Source organism: Entelurus aequoreus, linkage group LG10 (assembly GCF_033978785.1).
Source record: "Entelurus aequoreus isolate RoL-2023_Sb linkage group LG10, RoL_Eaeq_v1.1, whole genome shotgun sequence".
NCBI classification, from domain to species: Eukaryota; Metazoa; Chordata; class Actinopteri; order Syngnathiformes; family Syngnathidae; genus Entelurus; species Entelurus aequoreus.
In genome coordinates, this window is record NC_084740.1 from 49,811,864 (window position 1) to 49,827,765 (window position 15,902).

The 15,902-nt window shown below is 41.2% G+C and overlaps 1 protein-coding gene across 4 annotated transcripts in view; it reads left to right on the plus strand.

Annotated features, from left to right (window-relative positions):
• The window catches only part of lctlb (lactase-like b), a 21,561-nt gene continuing 5,659 nt past the window's right edge, over positions 1–15,902 (plus strand). For all 4 annotated transcript variants that reach the window (XM_062061098.1, XM_062061096.1, XM_062061097.1 and 1 more), the window contains exons 1-13: positions 1–138; positions 3,073–3,252; positions 6,671–6,831; positions 6,895–6,982; positions 9,219–9,328; positions 9,417–9,545; positions 9,609–9,704; positions 9,780–9,834; positions 9,924–10,089; positions 11,711–11,984; positions 12,054–12,180; positions 12,251–12,450; positions 15,734–15,797. In XM_062061098.1, coding sequence (XP_061917082.1) covers positions 3,126–3,252; positions 6,671–6,831; positions 6,895–6,982; positions 9,219–9,328; positions 9,417–9,545; positions 9,609–9,704; positions 9,780–9,834; positions 9,924–10,089; positions 11,711–11,984; positions 12,054–12,180; positions 12,251–12,450; positions 15,734–15,797 — 1,597 coding nt within the window. In that variant the 5' untranslated portion in view covers positions 1–138; positions 3,073–3,125. The remainder of the gene's footprint in view (positions 139–3,072; positions 3,253–6,670; positions 6,832–6,894; positions 6,983–9,218; positions 9,329–9,416; positions 9,546–9,608; positions 9,705–9,779; positions 9,835–9,923; positions 10,090–11,710; positions 11,985–12,053; positions 12,181–12,250; positions 12,451–15,733; positions 15,798–15,902) is intronic.

Below are 15,902 nucleotides of genomic sequence, written 5' to 3' on the forward strand. Positions count from 1 at the left end.
AGGCTGCCCACAATAGAGTAGCCGGCCCCTATAGATGTATGCTTTCCACATGGCCCGCTGTGCCAGGAGGGCCCCCATTTGCACCGGGATTGTGGACTCAACACACACCTATAAATGACCTCTTCCTAAAATACAAAGGTAAGATTTATAGCTGTGTGCCAAATTTTTATTTTGCAATTTAGACTGCCTCACTATAACAACGGAGACCCCCGAACTGTGATTTTTTTTGTTTCCGGCCAATCAGCAAAGTTACACATAATGAAAGGAACACGTTCATTATACTGCTATGCTACATGTGTTGCCAGTAAAAGTATTGAAATTAGTTTAAATAAATCAGACTCTACCATGATTCGCTTGCTAAAAACAGGATTAAAATGTGAAAATAATGAGTTGTCTTTGTAAAAAAAAAAGTAATTGCAAAATGCGATCTTTAGAATTTAAATTTATGCTAATTTAAGTTCCTCAGAATATTGAGGTACCGTATACCGTATTTTTCGGACTATAAGTGGCAGTTTTTTTTATAGTTTTATACTCAGGAGCGACTTATGTGTGAAATTATTAACACATTACCGTAAAATATCAAATAATATTATTTAGCTCATTCACGTAAGAGACTAGAGCAGTGGTTCTTAACCTGGGTTCGATGGAACTTTAGGGGTTCGGTGAGTCGGCCTCAGGGGTTCGGCGGAGGTCAAAACACACCCGACTCATCGTGTAAATACAAACTTCTCCCTATCGGCGTATTACGGATACGGCAACAGCTGACTGGTTTGCAGGTGTGTAATTTGTTGTGAGTTTATGCACTGTTGGTTTTGTTGTTTGAACAAGGTGATGTTCATGCACGCTTCATTTTGTGCACCAGTAAAAAAACATGGTAACACTTTAGTACGGGGAACATATTCACCATTAATTAGTTGCTTATTAACATGCAATTTAGTAACATATTGGCTCTTAACTAGTCATTAAGTACTTATTAATGCCTTATTTGGCATGACCTTATTATAACCCTAACCCTCTAACCCTAACCAAATAACTCTAAATTAAGTCTTTGTTACTTAGAATATGTTCCCCTAGTGTCCAAAAAACCCTAAATTAAGTCTTTGTTACTTAGAATATGTTCCCCTAGTGTCCAAAAAACTCTAAATTAAGTCTTTGTTACTTAGAATATGTTCCCCTAGTGTCCAAAAAACCCTAAATTAAGTCTTTGTTACTTAGAATATGTTCCCCTAGTGTCCAAACAACTCTAAATTAAGTCTTTGTTACTTAGAATATGTTCCCCTAGTGTCCAAAAAACCCTAAATTAAGTCTTTGTTACTTAGAATATGTTCCCCTAGTGTCCAAAAAACTCTAAATTAAGTCTTTGTTACTTAGAATATGTTCCCCTAGTGTCCAAAAAACCCTAAATTAAGTCTTTGTTACTTAGAATATGTTCCCCTAGTGTCCAAACAACTCTAAATTAAGTCTTTGTTACTTACAATATGTTCCCCATACTAAAGTGTTACCAAAAACATATAACTTTGTCTTGAATTTGAAAAAAAAACATTTTATTTATCACTAAAGAAGGGTTCGGTGAATGCGCATATGAAACTGGTGGGGTTCGGTACCTCCAACAAGGTTAAGAACCACTGGACTAGACGTATAAGATTTCATGGGATTTAGCGATTAGGAGTGACAGATTGTTTGGTAAACGTATAGCATGTTCTATATGTTATAGTTATTTGAATGACTCTTACCATAATATGTTACGTTAACATACCAGGCACGTTCTCAGTTGGTTATTTATGCCTCATATAACGTACACTTATTCAGCCTGTTGTTCACTATTCTTTATTTATTTTAAATTGCCTTTCAAATGTCTATTCTTGGTGTTGGCTTTTATCAAATAAATTTCCCCAAAAAATGCGACTTATACTCCAGTGCGACTTATACCGTAATTTACGGACTATAAGCCGCTACTTTTTCCCCTCGTTCTGGTCCCTGCAGCTTATACAACGGTGCGGCTTATTTACGGCCTGTTCTTCTCCGACACCGACGAAGAGGATTTCGGTGGTTTTAGTACGCAGGAGGAAGACGATGACACAATGATTAAAGACTGACTTTTCATATACCGGTAGGCTGGTTATTTTGATAACGTACAGGCGAGCACTTTGTATTACTTTGCACCGTTGTATTATTTGTACTCTGCATGAATGCTGTTCGCCATGTCAAAGATGTGAAAGTTTGATTGAATTATTGAAAGATTTATTGTTAATAAATGGGACGCTTTGCGTTCCCAAACAGTCATCTCTGTCCCGACAATCCCCTCCGTGGTAGCAGGAACCCCTATATACTACGGTAATTACACATCAAAACCCTGCGGCTTATAGTCGGGTGAGGCTTATATATGGAGCAATCTGTATTTTCCCCTAAATTTAGCTGGTGCTGCTTATAGTCAGGTGCGGCTTATAGTCCGGAAATTACGGTATATGTTTTTTTTTCCTTCTTTATTATGCATTTTCGGCCGGTGCGACTTATACTCCGAAAAATACAGTAATTCTAAAACTTTTTTTTAAATGAGTTCAGATTTTCAACAGAAACATTTGGGAAAATATATAAAATTGTTTTGTTTTAATAAAAAAAAATCTGAATATTTATTGACACGGACAAAATATTTGTATTGATTTTGTTAAAATCCATTAATGAATGAAAATTAGAGAATATAAGGAATTATTCCCTAATTGTAATTTAAATTTATTTAATAAAATATACAAACTATTAATAGTTAATATTAAATGTAATGATGTAATATGTATATTTGTGTGTGTAGGTTAATAGCAAAAAAAATTCAATTTACAACAAGGGTTGAGTGCTGAATGACTTTTTTGCTTACAGAGGTGGAAATGGTAGTTGTGTGAGTTGTGTGAGCGTCAGCAAGATGAGCTTACACGCCATTGACTTTCAATAAGAACCTTTAGTCGCACAATTGGGATGCTGGAGACCTCACTGTCCATCACATCATCTCATTGTGTCTAGATCTGATGCATTTTTTTTGAAATACTGTTTATTTGTCTTCCGTGTTTGTGTGGACCGTAGTGAACTAAAAGAGGAGAACCGGACCAAAAGTGTGGTGCAGACTGAAGAAGACCATGTTGTCTCGCTGTGTGCTCATTGTGTGTCATGTGTTTGTGTTGGTGCTGTGTGTGTCTGCGTCTGAGGACTTCGACTGGACAAAGAACGACCACGGCTCCTTCTATTATGGCACTTTTCCAGCTGGTATGACTCCTACATACACTAGTTATTTATGTACAAAACCCAAAACCAGCGAAGTTGTCACGTTGTGTAAATGGTCAATAAAAAGAGAATACAATGATTTGCAAATCCTTTTCAACCTATATTCAATTGAATAGACTGCAAAGACAAGATATGTAACGTTCGAACTGGAAAACTTTTTTTTTTGCAAATATTAGCTCATTTGGAATTTGATGCCTGCAACATGTTTCAAAAAAGCTGGCACAAATGGCAAAAAAGACTGAGAAAGTTGAGGAATGCTCATCAAACATTTATTTGGAACATCCCACAGGTGAACGGAGTAATTGGGAACAGGTGGGTGCCATGATAGGGTATAAAAGCAGCTTCCATGAAATGCTCAGTCAATCACAAACAAGGATGGGGCGAGGGTCACCACTTTGTCAACAAATGCGTTAGCAAATTGTCGAACAGTTTAAGAACAACATTTCTCAACCAGCTTTGGCAAGGAATTTAGGGATTTCACCATCTACGGTCCGTAATATCATCAAAAGGTTCAGAGAATCTGGAGAAATGCACGTAACATTGAATACCCGTGACCTTCGATCCCTCAGGCGGTACTGCATCAAAAACCGACATCAGTGTGTAAAGGATATCACCACATTGGCTCAGCTCACATTTCAGAAAACCACTGTCAATAACTACAGTTGGTCGCTACATCTGTAAGTGCAAGTTAAAACTGTACTATGCAAAGCGAAAGCCATTTATCAACAACACCCAGAAACGCCGCTGGCTTCGCTGGGGCTGAGCTCATCTAAGATGGACTGATGCAAAGTGGAAAAGTGTTCTGTGGACTTGTCAGACCACAGAAAAGAACCATCCGGATTGTTATAGGCGCAAAGTGTAAAAGCCAGCATGTGTGATGGTATGGGGGTGTATTAGTGCCCAAGACATGGGTAACTTACACATCTGTGAAGGCGCCATTAATGCTGAAAGGTACATACAGGTTTTGGAGCAACATATGTTGCCATCCAAGCAACATCTTTTTCATGGACGCCCCTGCTTATTTCAGCAAGACACATTCAGCAGGTGTTACAACAGCGTGGCTTCATAGTAAAAGAGTGCGGGTACTAGACTGGCCTGCCTGTAGTCCAGACCTGTCTCCCATTGAAAATGTGTGGCGCATTATGAAGCCTAAAATACCACAAGGGAGCCCCCCGGACTTTTGAACAACGTAAGCTGTACATCAAGCAAGAATGGGAAAGAATTCCACCTGAGAATCTTAAAAAATGTGTCTCCTCAATTCCCAAACCTTTACTGAGTGTTGTTAAAGGCCTACTGAAATGAATTTTTTTTATTTAAACGGGGATAGCAGATCTATTCTATGTGTCATACTTGATAATTTCGCGATATTGCCATATTTTTGCTGAAAGGATTTAGTATAGAACAACGACGATAAAGATTGCAACTTTTGGTATCTGATAAAAAAAAAGGCTTGCACCTACCGGAAGTAGCGTGACGTAGTCAGTTGAACATATACGCAAAGTTCCCTATTGTTTACAATGATGGCCGCATGAAGTGAGAGAGATTCGGACCGAGAAAGCGACAATTTCCCCATTAATTTGAGCGAGGATGAAAGATTTGTGGATGAGTAAAGTGCAAGTGAAGGACTAGTGGGGAGTTGAAGCTATTCAGATAGGGAAGATGCTGTGAGAGCCGGGGGTGACCTGATATTCAGCTGGGAATGACTACAACAGTAAATAAACACAAGACATATATATACTCTATTAGCCACAACACAACCAGGCTTATATTTAATATGCCACAAATTAATCCTGCATAAAAACAACTGCGTGTTTGTTATGCTAGCTCCTAGCTCCTCTGCTAGCTCCTAGCTCCATAGAACACGCCAATACAATTCAAACACCTGATCAACACACACAATCACTCAGCCCAAAAGACCGTTTACCTAACCCAAGGTTCATAAAGCTTATATATTTTTAAAAAGTTACGTACGTGACGCGCACATACGGTCAAGTTATCGAATGTTTAGCAGCCAAGGCTGCATACTCACGGTACCTGATATTCAGCTGGGAATGACTACAACAGTAAATAAACACAAGACATATATATACTCTATTAGCCACAACACAACCAGGCTTATATTTAATATGCCACAAATTAATCCTGCATAATAACACCTGCGTGTTTGTTATGCTAGCTCCTAGCTCCTCTGCTAGCTCCTAGCTCCATAGAACACGCCAATACAATTCAAACACCTGATCAACACACACAATCACTCAGCCCAAAAGACCGTTCACCTAACCCAAGGTTCATAAAGCTTATATATTTTTAAAAAGTTACGTACGTGACGCGCACGTAGGTACGGTACGTGTTATGCTAGCTCCTCTGCTAGCTCCTAGCTCCATAGAACACGCCAATACAATTCAAACACATGATCAACACACACAATCACTCAGCCCAAAAGACCGTTCACCTAACCCAAGTTTCATAAGGCTTATATATTTTAAAAAAGTTACGTACATACGCAAAAAAAAGCCAAAGCTGCATACTCACAGTAGCACGTCTGCGTCTTTGTCATCCAAATCAAAGTAATCCTGGTAAGAGTCTGTGTTGTCCCAGTTCTCTACAGGCGTCTGTGTATCCAAGTCAAATGTCCTCCTGGTTAGAGTCTCTGTTATCCGAGTTCTTCCATCTTGACTGCATCTTTCGGGAATGTAAACAAAGAAGCGCCGGCTGTGTACTGTTGTGGCTGACTACGTTCGAAAAATACGTCCATTTCGCACCGACAACTTTCTTCTTTGCTTGCTCAGCTTCCTTCTTCATAATGCAATGAACATGATTGAAACAGATTCACGAACACAGATGTCCAGAATACTGTGGAATTATGAAATGAAAACAGAGCTTTTTCGTATTGGCTTCAATGTGGAAGGCATACCCGTGTTCGCCGGTCTACGTCACGCGCATACGTCATCCTCAGAGGCGTTTCGAACCGGAAGTTTAGCGGCAAATTTAAAATGTCACTTTATAAGTTAACCCGGCCGTATTGGCATGTGTTATAATGTTAAGATTTCATCATTGATATATAAACTATCAGACTGCGTGGTCGGTAGTAGTGGGTTTCAGTAGGCCTTTAAAAGGAAAGGCCATGTAACACAGTGGTGATCATGCCCCTGTGCCAACTTTTTTGCAATGTGTTGCAGCCATTAAATTCTAAGTTAATGATTATTTGCAAAAAAAAACATTAAATATCTTGTCTTTGCAGTCTATTCAATTGAATATAAGTTGAAAGGATTTGCAAATCATTGTATTCTGATTAAAGTGTTTATGAGAAAGGAGTGCATATTTAAGGACACAAAGTAACACAAATGGATCCCATCTTCAGTGAAAGTGTGACATAAATAAGTGGTTGCTTGTTAATCAGGGTTTTCGTGGGGAGCCGGCAGTTCAGCCTATCAAACAGAGGGAGCCTGGGACAAGGATGGAAAAGGACTGAGCATCTGGGACATATTCAGTCACAAGAAAGGCAAAATTCAGCTGAATGATACAGGAGATTCCTCTTGTGAGGGCTACTACAAAGCAAAGGTAGGAGGTTGTGAAGAACATTGACGTGTTCAACGCAAATATTGTCCTTTGTATCTTTGATAGGATGACGTCGCGTTGATGAAGGAGCTGAGGCTAAACCATTATCGCTTCTCCATCTCCTGGCCTCGACTCATTCCCACTGGTCTCAAATGTGAGTAACTTTTCCCTAGCATGCTGGCTTCATCAAGGGTTCAATCCTCTGTGTAGAGTTTGCATGTTTTCCCTGTGCGTTCTCCAACTTCTCCCCACATTCCAAAAGTTTGCATGTTTTGGTAATTGGAGTACCTATAATGCCCATTGGCGTGAATGTGAATGGTTGTCTTGTCTATATGTGCCCTATTATTGGCTGAAGACCAGTCCAGGATAGACTCCGGCTCACCTGTGACATGAATGAGGTCAAGTGTAACGGATGCCAACTAGTGTGGATGTGCTGTCAAATGTTGGTAAACCTCATGCCCAGGACACCAATGGGCCAGGACAACAAGCCAATAGCTTTGGATTTGGCTCGTTGGATAGCACTCTCGACTCTACCAGTCCTCGTCCGGTCCTGCTGATGACCAGCATAGGCCGAGCCAGTCTGTAGGGAAGTCAGCACCTCCCAGGAGTAGTGACCTTCGAAGCACATCACCTTAAAAGTGTCCTTGCTTCTCCCACACTACCCTGATTGTGGGAGATGGAATAATTAGGAGTATCCACAGTTTTCAATACCATTACTTCCTGCTTTCCCAGCCTTATTGGTCAGCTTTTCTTCTTCGTTAACTCGTAAACTCATTTCGGCTGCTTGTACCCGTGATCCTGTCATAACCCAAAGCTCAAGACCATAGGTGATGATGTAGATGGACCGGTAAATTGAGAGCTTTGCCTTCCAGCTCAGTTCCTTCCTTACTACAATGGATTGATAGTGTCTGCGATACTGAAGGCGCTGCACCGATCCGCCTGTCGATCTCACAATCCACTCATCCCTCACTCGTGAACAAGACTCAGAGCTACTTGAACTCCTCTACTTGGGGCAAGATCTCTTCCCCCAACCCAGAGATGGAACTCCACCCTTTTTCGGGCGAGAACCATGGACTCAGACTTGAAGGTGCTGATTCTCATCCCAGTCGCTTCACACTCGGCTGCAAACTGATCCAGTGAGAGCTGAAGATCCTGGCCAGGGGAAGTCATCAGGACCACAACATCTGCAAAAAGCGGACACCTAATCCTGCAGCCACCAAACCGGATCCCCTTAACACCCTGACTGTGCCTATAAATTATATCCATTAAAGTTATGAACAGAATCGGTGACAAAGGGCAGCCTTGGCGGAGTCAAACGATCACTGAAAACGGGTCCAACTTACTGGCAGCAATGCGGACCAAGCTCTGACACTGATCATATAGGGAGCGGATCCCCACAATAAGACAGTCCGATATGCCATACTCTCTGAGCACTCCCCACAGGACTTCCCGAGGGACACGGTCAAAGGCCTGCTCAAAGTCCACAAAGCACATGTAGACTGGTTGGGCAAACTCCAATGCACCCTCAAGTGCCCTGCCAAGAGTATAGAGCTGGTCCACAGTTCACACTTCTCCTCCTGAATCCGGGGTTTGGCTATCCGGCGTAGCCTCCTCTCCAGCACACCTGAATAGACCTTAACCGGGAAGGCTGAGTAGTGTGATTCCACGATAGTTGGAACACACCCTCCGGTTCCCATTCACCAATTCATTTGATTTTAATTACACCTAACTGCTCTTGAAGGGTTGTGGTTAGTGCCTTGCATGGTAGCTTCCACCATCAGTGTGTGAATGGGTGAATCACGTGATGTATAATTTAAAGTGCTTTGGGTATCATTCCAGGTATAGAAAAGCGCTATAAATACAGACCAATTAATTTCAACAAGCGTCGCTGATTTACCAGTATTGATTTATGAGCTCGGTCACACAACCACTTGAGTTAGTAAGTTGAGGTATGACTGTATTTTAATGGTTTTATTCATTTCTGTATTAAGAATTACAAATGTGAAATGTAGGGGCGGTATAGCTCGGTTGGTAGAGCGGCCGTGCCAGCAACTTGAGGGTTGCAGGTTCGATCCCCGCTTCCGCCATCCTAGTCACTGCCGTTGTGTCCTTGGGCAAGACACTTTACCCACCTGCTCCCAGTGCCACCCACACTGGTTTGAATGTAACTTAGATATTGGGGTTCACTATGTAAAGCGCTTTGAGTCACTTGAGAAAAAGCGCTATATAAATGTAATTCACTTCACACTTATTTCATATTTATTATGAAATGCATTAGCAACTGATAGCTCGTACGATGTCAATCCAAACTAAACAACTATCGCAATAGTGTGCAAAGTGTCTAGTGAGTGTATGTGTTGATAATACTTCTCTTTCTACTCAATTCCCAGCCGATCATATCAGTGAACGAGGAATTCAGTACTATAATGATCTGCTTGACCACCTGCTGGGAAACAAGATCACTCCCATAGTGACATTGTATCACTGGGATCTCCCACAGGTTGATGCACACATGATCCCTATCTCTCCCACCTGATTTTAATGAAATAAACCCACTCTCTGTTAATTCCTTTTATTTTATTCAATAGGTCTTGCAGGAGAGATATGGTGGATGGCAGAACATAAGCATGGTCAATCATTTCAATGACTTTGCAAGCCTGTGCTTTGAGAGATTTGGCAACCGAGTGAAATACTGGATTACTTTCAGCAATCCATGGGTATGTTTGGTTTGTATTCAGTCACTTACTATTGATCTTTGACTGACTCAATATCTTGTTTAGTCTGTAGCAGTGGAAGGCTATGAAACGGGTGAGCACGCTCCTGGACTGAGGACGAGAGGAACGGGAGCATATAGGGCTGCCCATCACATTATTAAGGTAGCACAAATCCACTTTCTTCCACTTAGGAAGTTACAACAAAGCACCTCAAGATAAAATTATGTTTTCCGACAGGCTCACGCTAAAGTTTGGCACACATACGACACACAGTGGAGGGCAAAACAAAAAGGTAGGCAATCCTTTAGCATGTGGAGCATGCTGTACGACTCTTAGCAGCACAGACTCTTGTGTGCTGAGAGATGGCGTCTGCACCTGCAGGTCTCGTCGGCATCTCCCTGACTGCAGACTGGGGAGAGCCTGTTGACATCAGCAACCAGAAGGACATTGAAGCAGCTGAGCGATATGTCCAGTTCTCCCTGGGCTGGTTCGCCACGCCTATCTTTCATGGGGACTACCCTCAAGTGATGAAAGACTTTATTGGCAAGTTCATGCACCGTTGATGTGAAGTGAAAGGAGCTTGCAGAGCCAAAATGTCAAAGGGCCTCTCAGCCCAAATGGTTTGTTCATACGGCTCTAACATGTTAAAGGCCTACTGAAACCCACTACTACCGACCACGCAGTCTGATAGTTTATATATCAATGATGAAATCTTAACATTGCAACACATGCCAATACGGCCGGGTTAACTTATAAAGTGCAATTTTAAATTTCCCGTGAAACTTCCGGTTGAAAACGTCTATGTATGATGACGTATGCGCGTGACGTCAATCGTTGAAACAGAAGTATTCGGACCCCATTGGATCCAATACAAAAAGCCCTGTTTTCATCTCAAAATTCCACAGTATTCTGGACATCTGTGTTGGTGAATCTTTTGCAATTTGTTTAATGAACAATGAAGACTGCAAAGAAGAAAGTTGTAGGTGGGATCGGTGTATTAGCGGCGGACTACAGCAACACAACCAGGAGGACTTTGAGATGGATAGCAGACGCGCTAGCCGCCGACCTCACCTTGACTTCCTCCGTCTCCGGGCCGCCGACCGCATCTATGATCGTCGCTCCGTCGATCGCTGGAACGCAGGTGAGCACGGGTGTTGATGAGCAGATGAGGGCTGGCGTAGGTGGATAGCTAATGTTTTTAGCATAGCTCTGTGAGGTCCCGTTGCTAAGTTAGCTTCAATGGCGTCGTTAGCAACAGCATTGTTAAGCTTCGCCAGCCTGGAAAGCATTAACCGTGTATTTACAGGTCCATGGTTTAATAGTATTGTTGATTTTCTGTTTATCCTTCCAGTCAGGGGTTTATTTCTTTTGTTTCTATCTGCATTTAAGCCCGATGTGCTATCACGTTAGCTCCGTAGCTAAAGAGCTTCGCCGATGTATTGTCGTGGAGATAAAAGTCACTGTGAATGTCCATTTCACGTTCTCGACTCTCATTTTCAAAAGGATATAGTATCCGAGGTGGTTTAAAATACAAATCCGTGATCCACAATAGAAAAAGGAGAAAGTGTGGAATCCAATGAACCCTTGTACCGAAGTTAGGGTCAGAGCGAAAAAAGATACGTCCTGCACTGCACTCTAGTCCTTCGCTCTCACGTTCCTCATCCACAAATCTTTCATCCTCGCTCAAATTAATGGGGTAATTGTCGCTTTCTCGGTCCGAATTGCTCTCGCTGCATTGTAAACAATGGGGAAATGTGAGGAGCCTTTCAACCTGTGACGTCACGCTACTTCCGGTACAGGCAAGGCTTTTTTGATCAGCAACCAAAAGTTGCGAACTTTATCGTCGATGTTCTCTACTAAATCCTTTCAGCAAAAATATGGCAATATCGCGAAATGATCAAGTATGACACATAGAATGGATCTGCTATCCCCGTTTAAATAAAATTTCATTTCAGTAGGCCTTTAAGGATTTGTTTTGTCGCAAGACCTCACGAAGAGACTTGTACACAAGCAAAGCTGTCTTAAAGTCTATTCTCTGAGCGACAGGAAGCCAGTGCAGTGACATGAACACTGGACATATTTCCTGGCTCTAGTCAGGATTTGAGGAGCAGCAACATTCTGAATGTACTTTATAAAAGTAGTTGTGATTTTGCTGTTTTTCCAGGGAGGAAAAGCGCCCAGCAGGGTCTCGGGGCATCTCGCTTGCCCTCGTTTTCCCCCCAGGAGAAAAGCTACATCAAGGGCACCTGTGACTTCCTGGGCATTGGTCACTTCACCACGCGTTACGTCACCCAGAAAAATAACCCGTCAGGCCGCGGCACCAGCAGCTACTTCATGGACCGCGACTTGGCTGAACTGGTTGACCCCCAGTGGCCTGACCCAGGCTCAGAGTGGCTCTATTCTGTGCCGTGGGGTTTTAGACGTCTGCTTAATTTTGTGAAGGTGACTTGTGATTGGCATTGTCTTGATTGGTGCTGGGATGTCTTTAACATTTGAGACTTTCCTTTTTAGACTCAGTACGCAAACCCAATGATTTACGTGACTGAGAATGGAGTCTCTGAGAAGATGCAATGTACAGAGCTGTGTGATGATTGGAGAATACAATATTTTAAAGACTACATCAACGAGATGCTCAAAGGTGACCTTACAGCAGCATGTTATTAGGATCATGTCAATAAGTAATAAACAGTATTTTGTTCTCATCACAGCTGTCAGAGATGGGGTCAATGTGAGAGGTTATACAGCATGGTCCCTCATGGACAAGTTTGAGTGGGATGAAGGCTTCACCGAGAGGTTTGGTTTGTATTATGTGGACTTCCGTAACAAAAACAAACCTCGCTATCCCAAATCTTCAGTTCAGTTTTACAAGCGCATCATCAGCTCCAATGGATTTCCAAACCAGAGAGAGGTAAATGAGTGGGCACACTCGCTTTAAAGCATGGGCTTCAAATGAACAAGTCATTGTTTATGTCAATGTGTGACACAGAAAGGTATCAAATGCATGGAATAAACGAGCATTTTAAGTGCGGGGTAGTACTGTACAGTAGTGTCAAGGGATAGTCCAGTAGGGATAGTGATAGTCAGCTCAGTTTCAAAACATTGATACTACCAATACCAAAGTTCCGTTGTTATTCTCAAATTTAAACATCAATATTTGGACACATTTGGGGATAATGCATGCTCGTTGACATGGCCTAATTTCAGATATTCTGTGTTAAAACACAATACAATTTTAAAACGGCTAGTCTTATGTAAGACTCGCGTTTACTTTCTTTAGTACTTTAGTAGTAGTGCTAAACCGACCCACTTTAAGTTCGGTACATTCAACATGTGTAGTATAAGCATAACTAATTTGCATACAAGCATAAAGTTAGGAAACAATGTAGGCTTATATATATATATATATATATATATATATATATATATATATATATATATATAAATGATAAATGATAAATGATAAATGGGTTATACTTGTATAGCGCTTTTCTACCTTCAAGGTACTCAAAGCGCTTTGACAGTATTTCCACATTCACCCATTCACACACTGATGGCGGGAGCTGCCATGCAAGGCGCTAACCAGCAGCCATCAGGAGCAAGGGTGAAGTGTCTTGCCCAAGGACACAACGGACGTGACTAGGATGGTAGAAGGTGGGGATTGAACCCCAGTAACCAGCAACCCTCCGATTGCTGGCACGGCCACTCTACCAACTTCGCCACGCCGCCCCATATATATATATATATATATATATATATATATATACACTGTATATCACACATATACAAACGCAGTGAAGTTGGCACGTTGTGTAATTCGTAAATAAAAACAGAATACAATGATTTGCAAATCCTTTTCAACTTATATTCAATTGAATAGACTGCAAAGATAATATATTTAATGTTCGAACTGAGAAACACATTGCAAAAAAGTTGGCACAGGGGCATATTTACCACTGTGTTACATGGACTTTCCTTTTAACAACACTCAATGAACGTTTGGGAACTGAGGAGACAAATTGTTGAAGCTTCTCAGGTGGAATTCTTTCCCATTCTTGCTTGATGTACAGCTTAAGTTGTTCAACAGTCCGGGGGTCTCCATTGTCGTATATTACGCTTTATAATGTGCCACACATTTTTAATGAGAGACAGGTCTGGACTACAGGCAGGCCAGTCTAGTACCCGCACTCTTTTACTATGAAGCCACGTTGATGTAACACGTGGCTTGGCATTATCTTGCTGAAATAAGCAGGGGCGTCCATGGTAACGTTGCTTGGATGGCAACTTATGTTGCTCCAAAACCTGTATGTACCTTTCAGCATTAATGGCGCCTTCACAGATGTGTAAGTTACCCATGTCTTGGGCACTAATACACCCCCATACCATCACACATGCTGGCTTTTACACTTTGCGCCTATAACAATCCAGATGGTTCTTTTCTTTGGTCCGGAGGACACGACGTCCACAGTTTCCAAAAACAATTTCAAATGTGGACTCGTCCGACCACAGAACACTTTTCCCCTTTGTATCAGTTCATCTTAGATGAGCTCGGACCCAGCGAAACAGGCGGCGTTTTTGGGTGTTGCTGATCAATGGCTTTCGCTTTGCATAGTAGAGTTTGAACTTGCACTTACAGATGTAGCGACCAACTGTAGTTACTGACAGTGGTTTTCTGAAGTGTTCCTGAGCCCATGTGGTGATATCCTTTACACACTGATGTCGCTTTTTGATGCAGTACCGCCTGAGGGATCGAAGGTCACGGGCATTCAATGTTGGTTACTGCTTACGTGCAGTGATTTCTCCAGATTCTCTGAAGATTATGATGATATTACAGACCGTAGATGGTGAAATCCGTAAATTCCTTGCAATAGCTTGTTGAGAAATGTTGTTCTTAAAGTGTTGGACAATTTGCTCACGCATTTGTTGACAAAGTGGTGACCCTCGCCCCATCCTTGTTTGTGAATGACTGAGCATTTCATTGAAGCTGCTTTTACACCCAATCATGGCACCCACCTGTTTTCCCAATTAGCCTGTTCACCTGATGTTTGATGAGCATTCCTCAACTATCTGTCTTTTTTGCCACTTGTGCCAGCTTTTTTTAAACATGTTGCAGGCATCCAATTCCAAATGAGCTAATATTTGCAAAAAATAACAAAGTTTACCAGTTCGAATGTTAAGTATCTTGTCCTTGCAGTCTATTCAATTTAATATAGGTTGAAAAGGATTTGCAAATCATTGTATTCTGTTTTTATTTACGATTTACAAAACGTGCCAACTTCACTGGTTATGGGTTTTGTACATATGCATATATATATACACATACATATATGCATATATGCATACCATATTTTTCGGAGTATAAGTCGCACCGGCCGAAAATGCATAATAAAGAAGGGAAAAAACATATACAAGTCGCACTGGAGTATAAGTCGCATTTTTGGGGGAAATTTATTTGATAAAAGCCAACACCAAGAATAGACATTTGAAAGGCAATTTAAAATAAATAAAGAATAGTGAACAACAGGCTGAATAAGTGTACGTTATATGAGGCATAAATAACCAACTGAGAACGTGCCTGGTATGTTAACGTAACATATTATGGTAAGAGTCATTCAAATAACTATAACATATAGAACATGCTATACGTTTACCAAACAATCTGTCACTCCTAATCGCTAAATCCCATGAAATCTTATACGTCTAGTCTCTTACGTGAATGAGCTAAATGATATTATTTGATATTTTACGCTAATGTGTTAATAATTTCACACATGAGTCGCTCCTGAGTATAAGTCGCACCCCCGGCCAAACTATTAAAAAAAATTGCGACTTATAGTTCGAAAAGTACGGTACATATACATACATATATACATCCTGTATGCATAAATCACTAAAAAAAATTATAAACTATATATTTTAGCATGAAAAAGTACTATCAATAGTGGATTAAAACGATAACAAGCTCTTTTAGTTAAAACAAAATGTTGGGTATCAGCCATCGCTCGCCTAAAAAAGTTTTATTGGTTGTCATAAGTGTCGTTGCTTCACTCTATCCCTGTTTGCTGTAAAACATTTGTTTTCTGTCTTTAATAGGTCTGTACCAGGAACTCTAACAATGTGTAGTAGAGTACATAGTACTCAAAAACTGGATGAATAACTAGTCTCTAGTGATGTCATTTGATTGACTTGTACAGGTTGAGAACTGGAGGAAGAAGGCTGTTGAGACCTGCTCATCAAGCAACCAGCTCCTTGCTGCAGGTAAGTTCACTTTTTTTGGTTTGTTTTCACTAAGACGCCCCTGACCTCCATCACGCTATCAGACCCAAACAACTAGCTGGGGTAAACAAATAAAGATTCTGACCA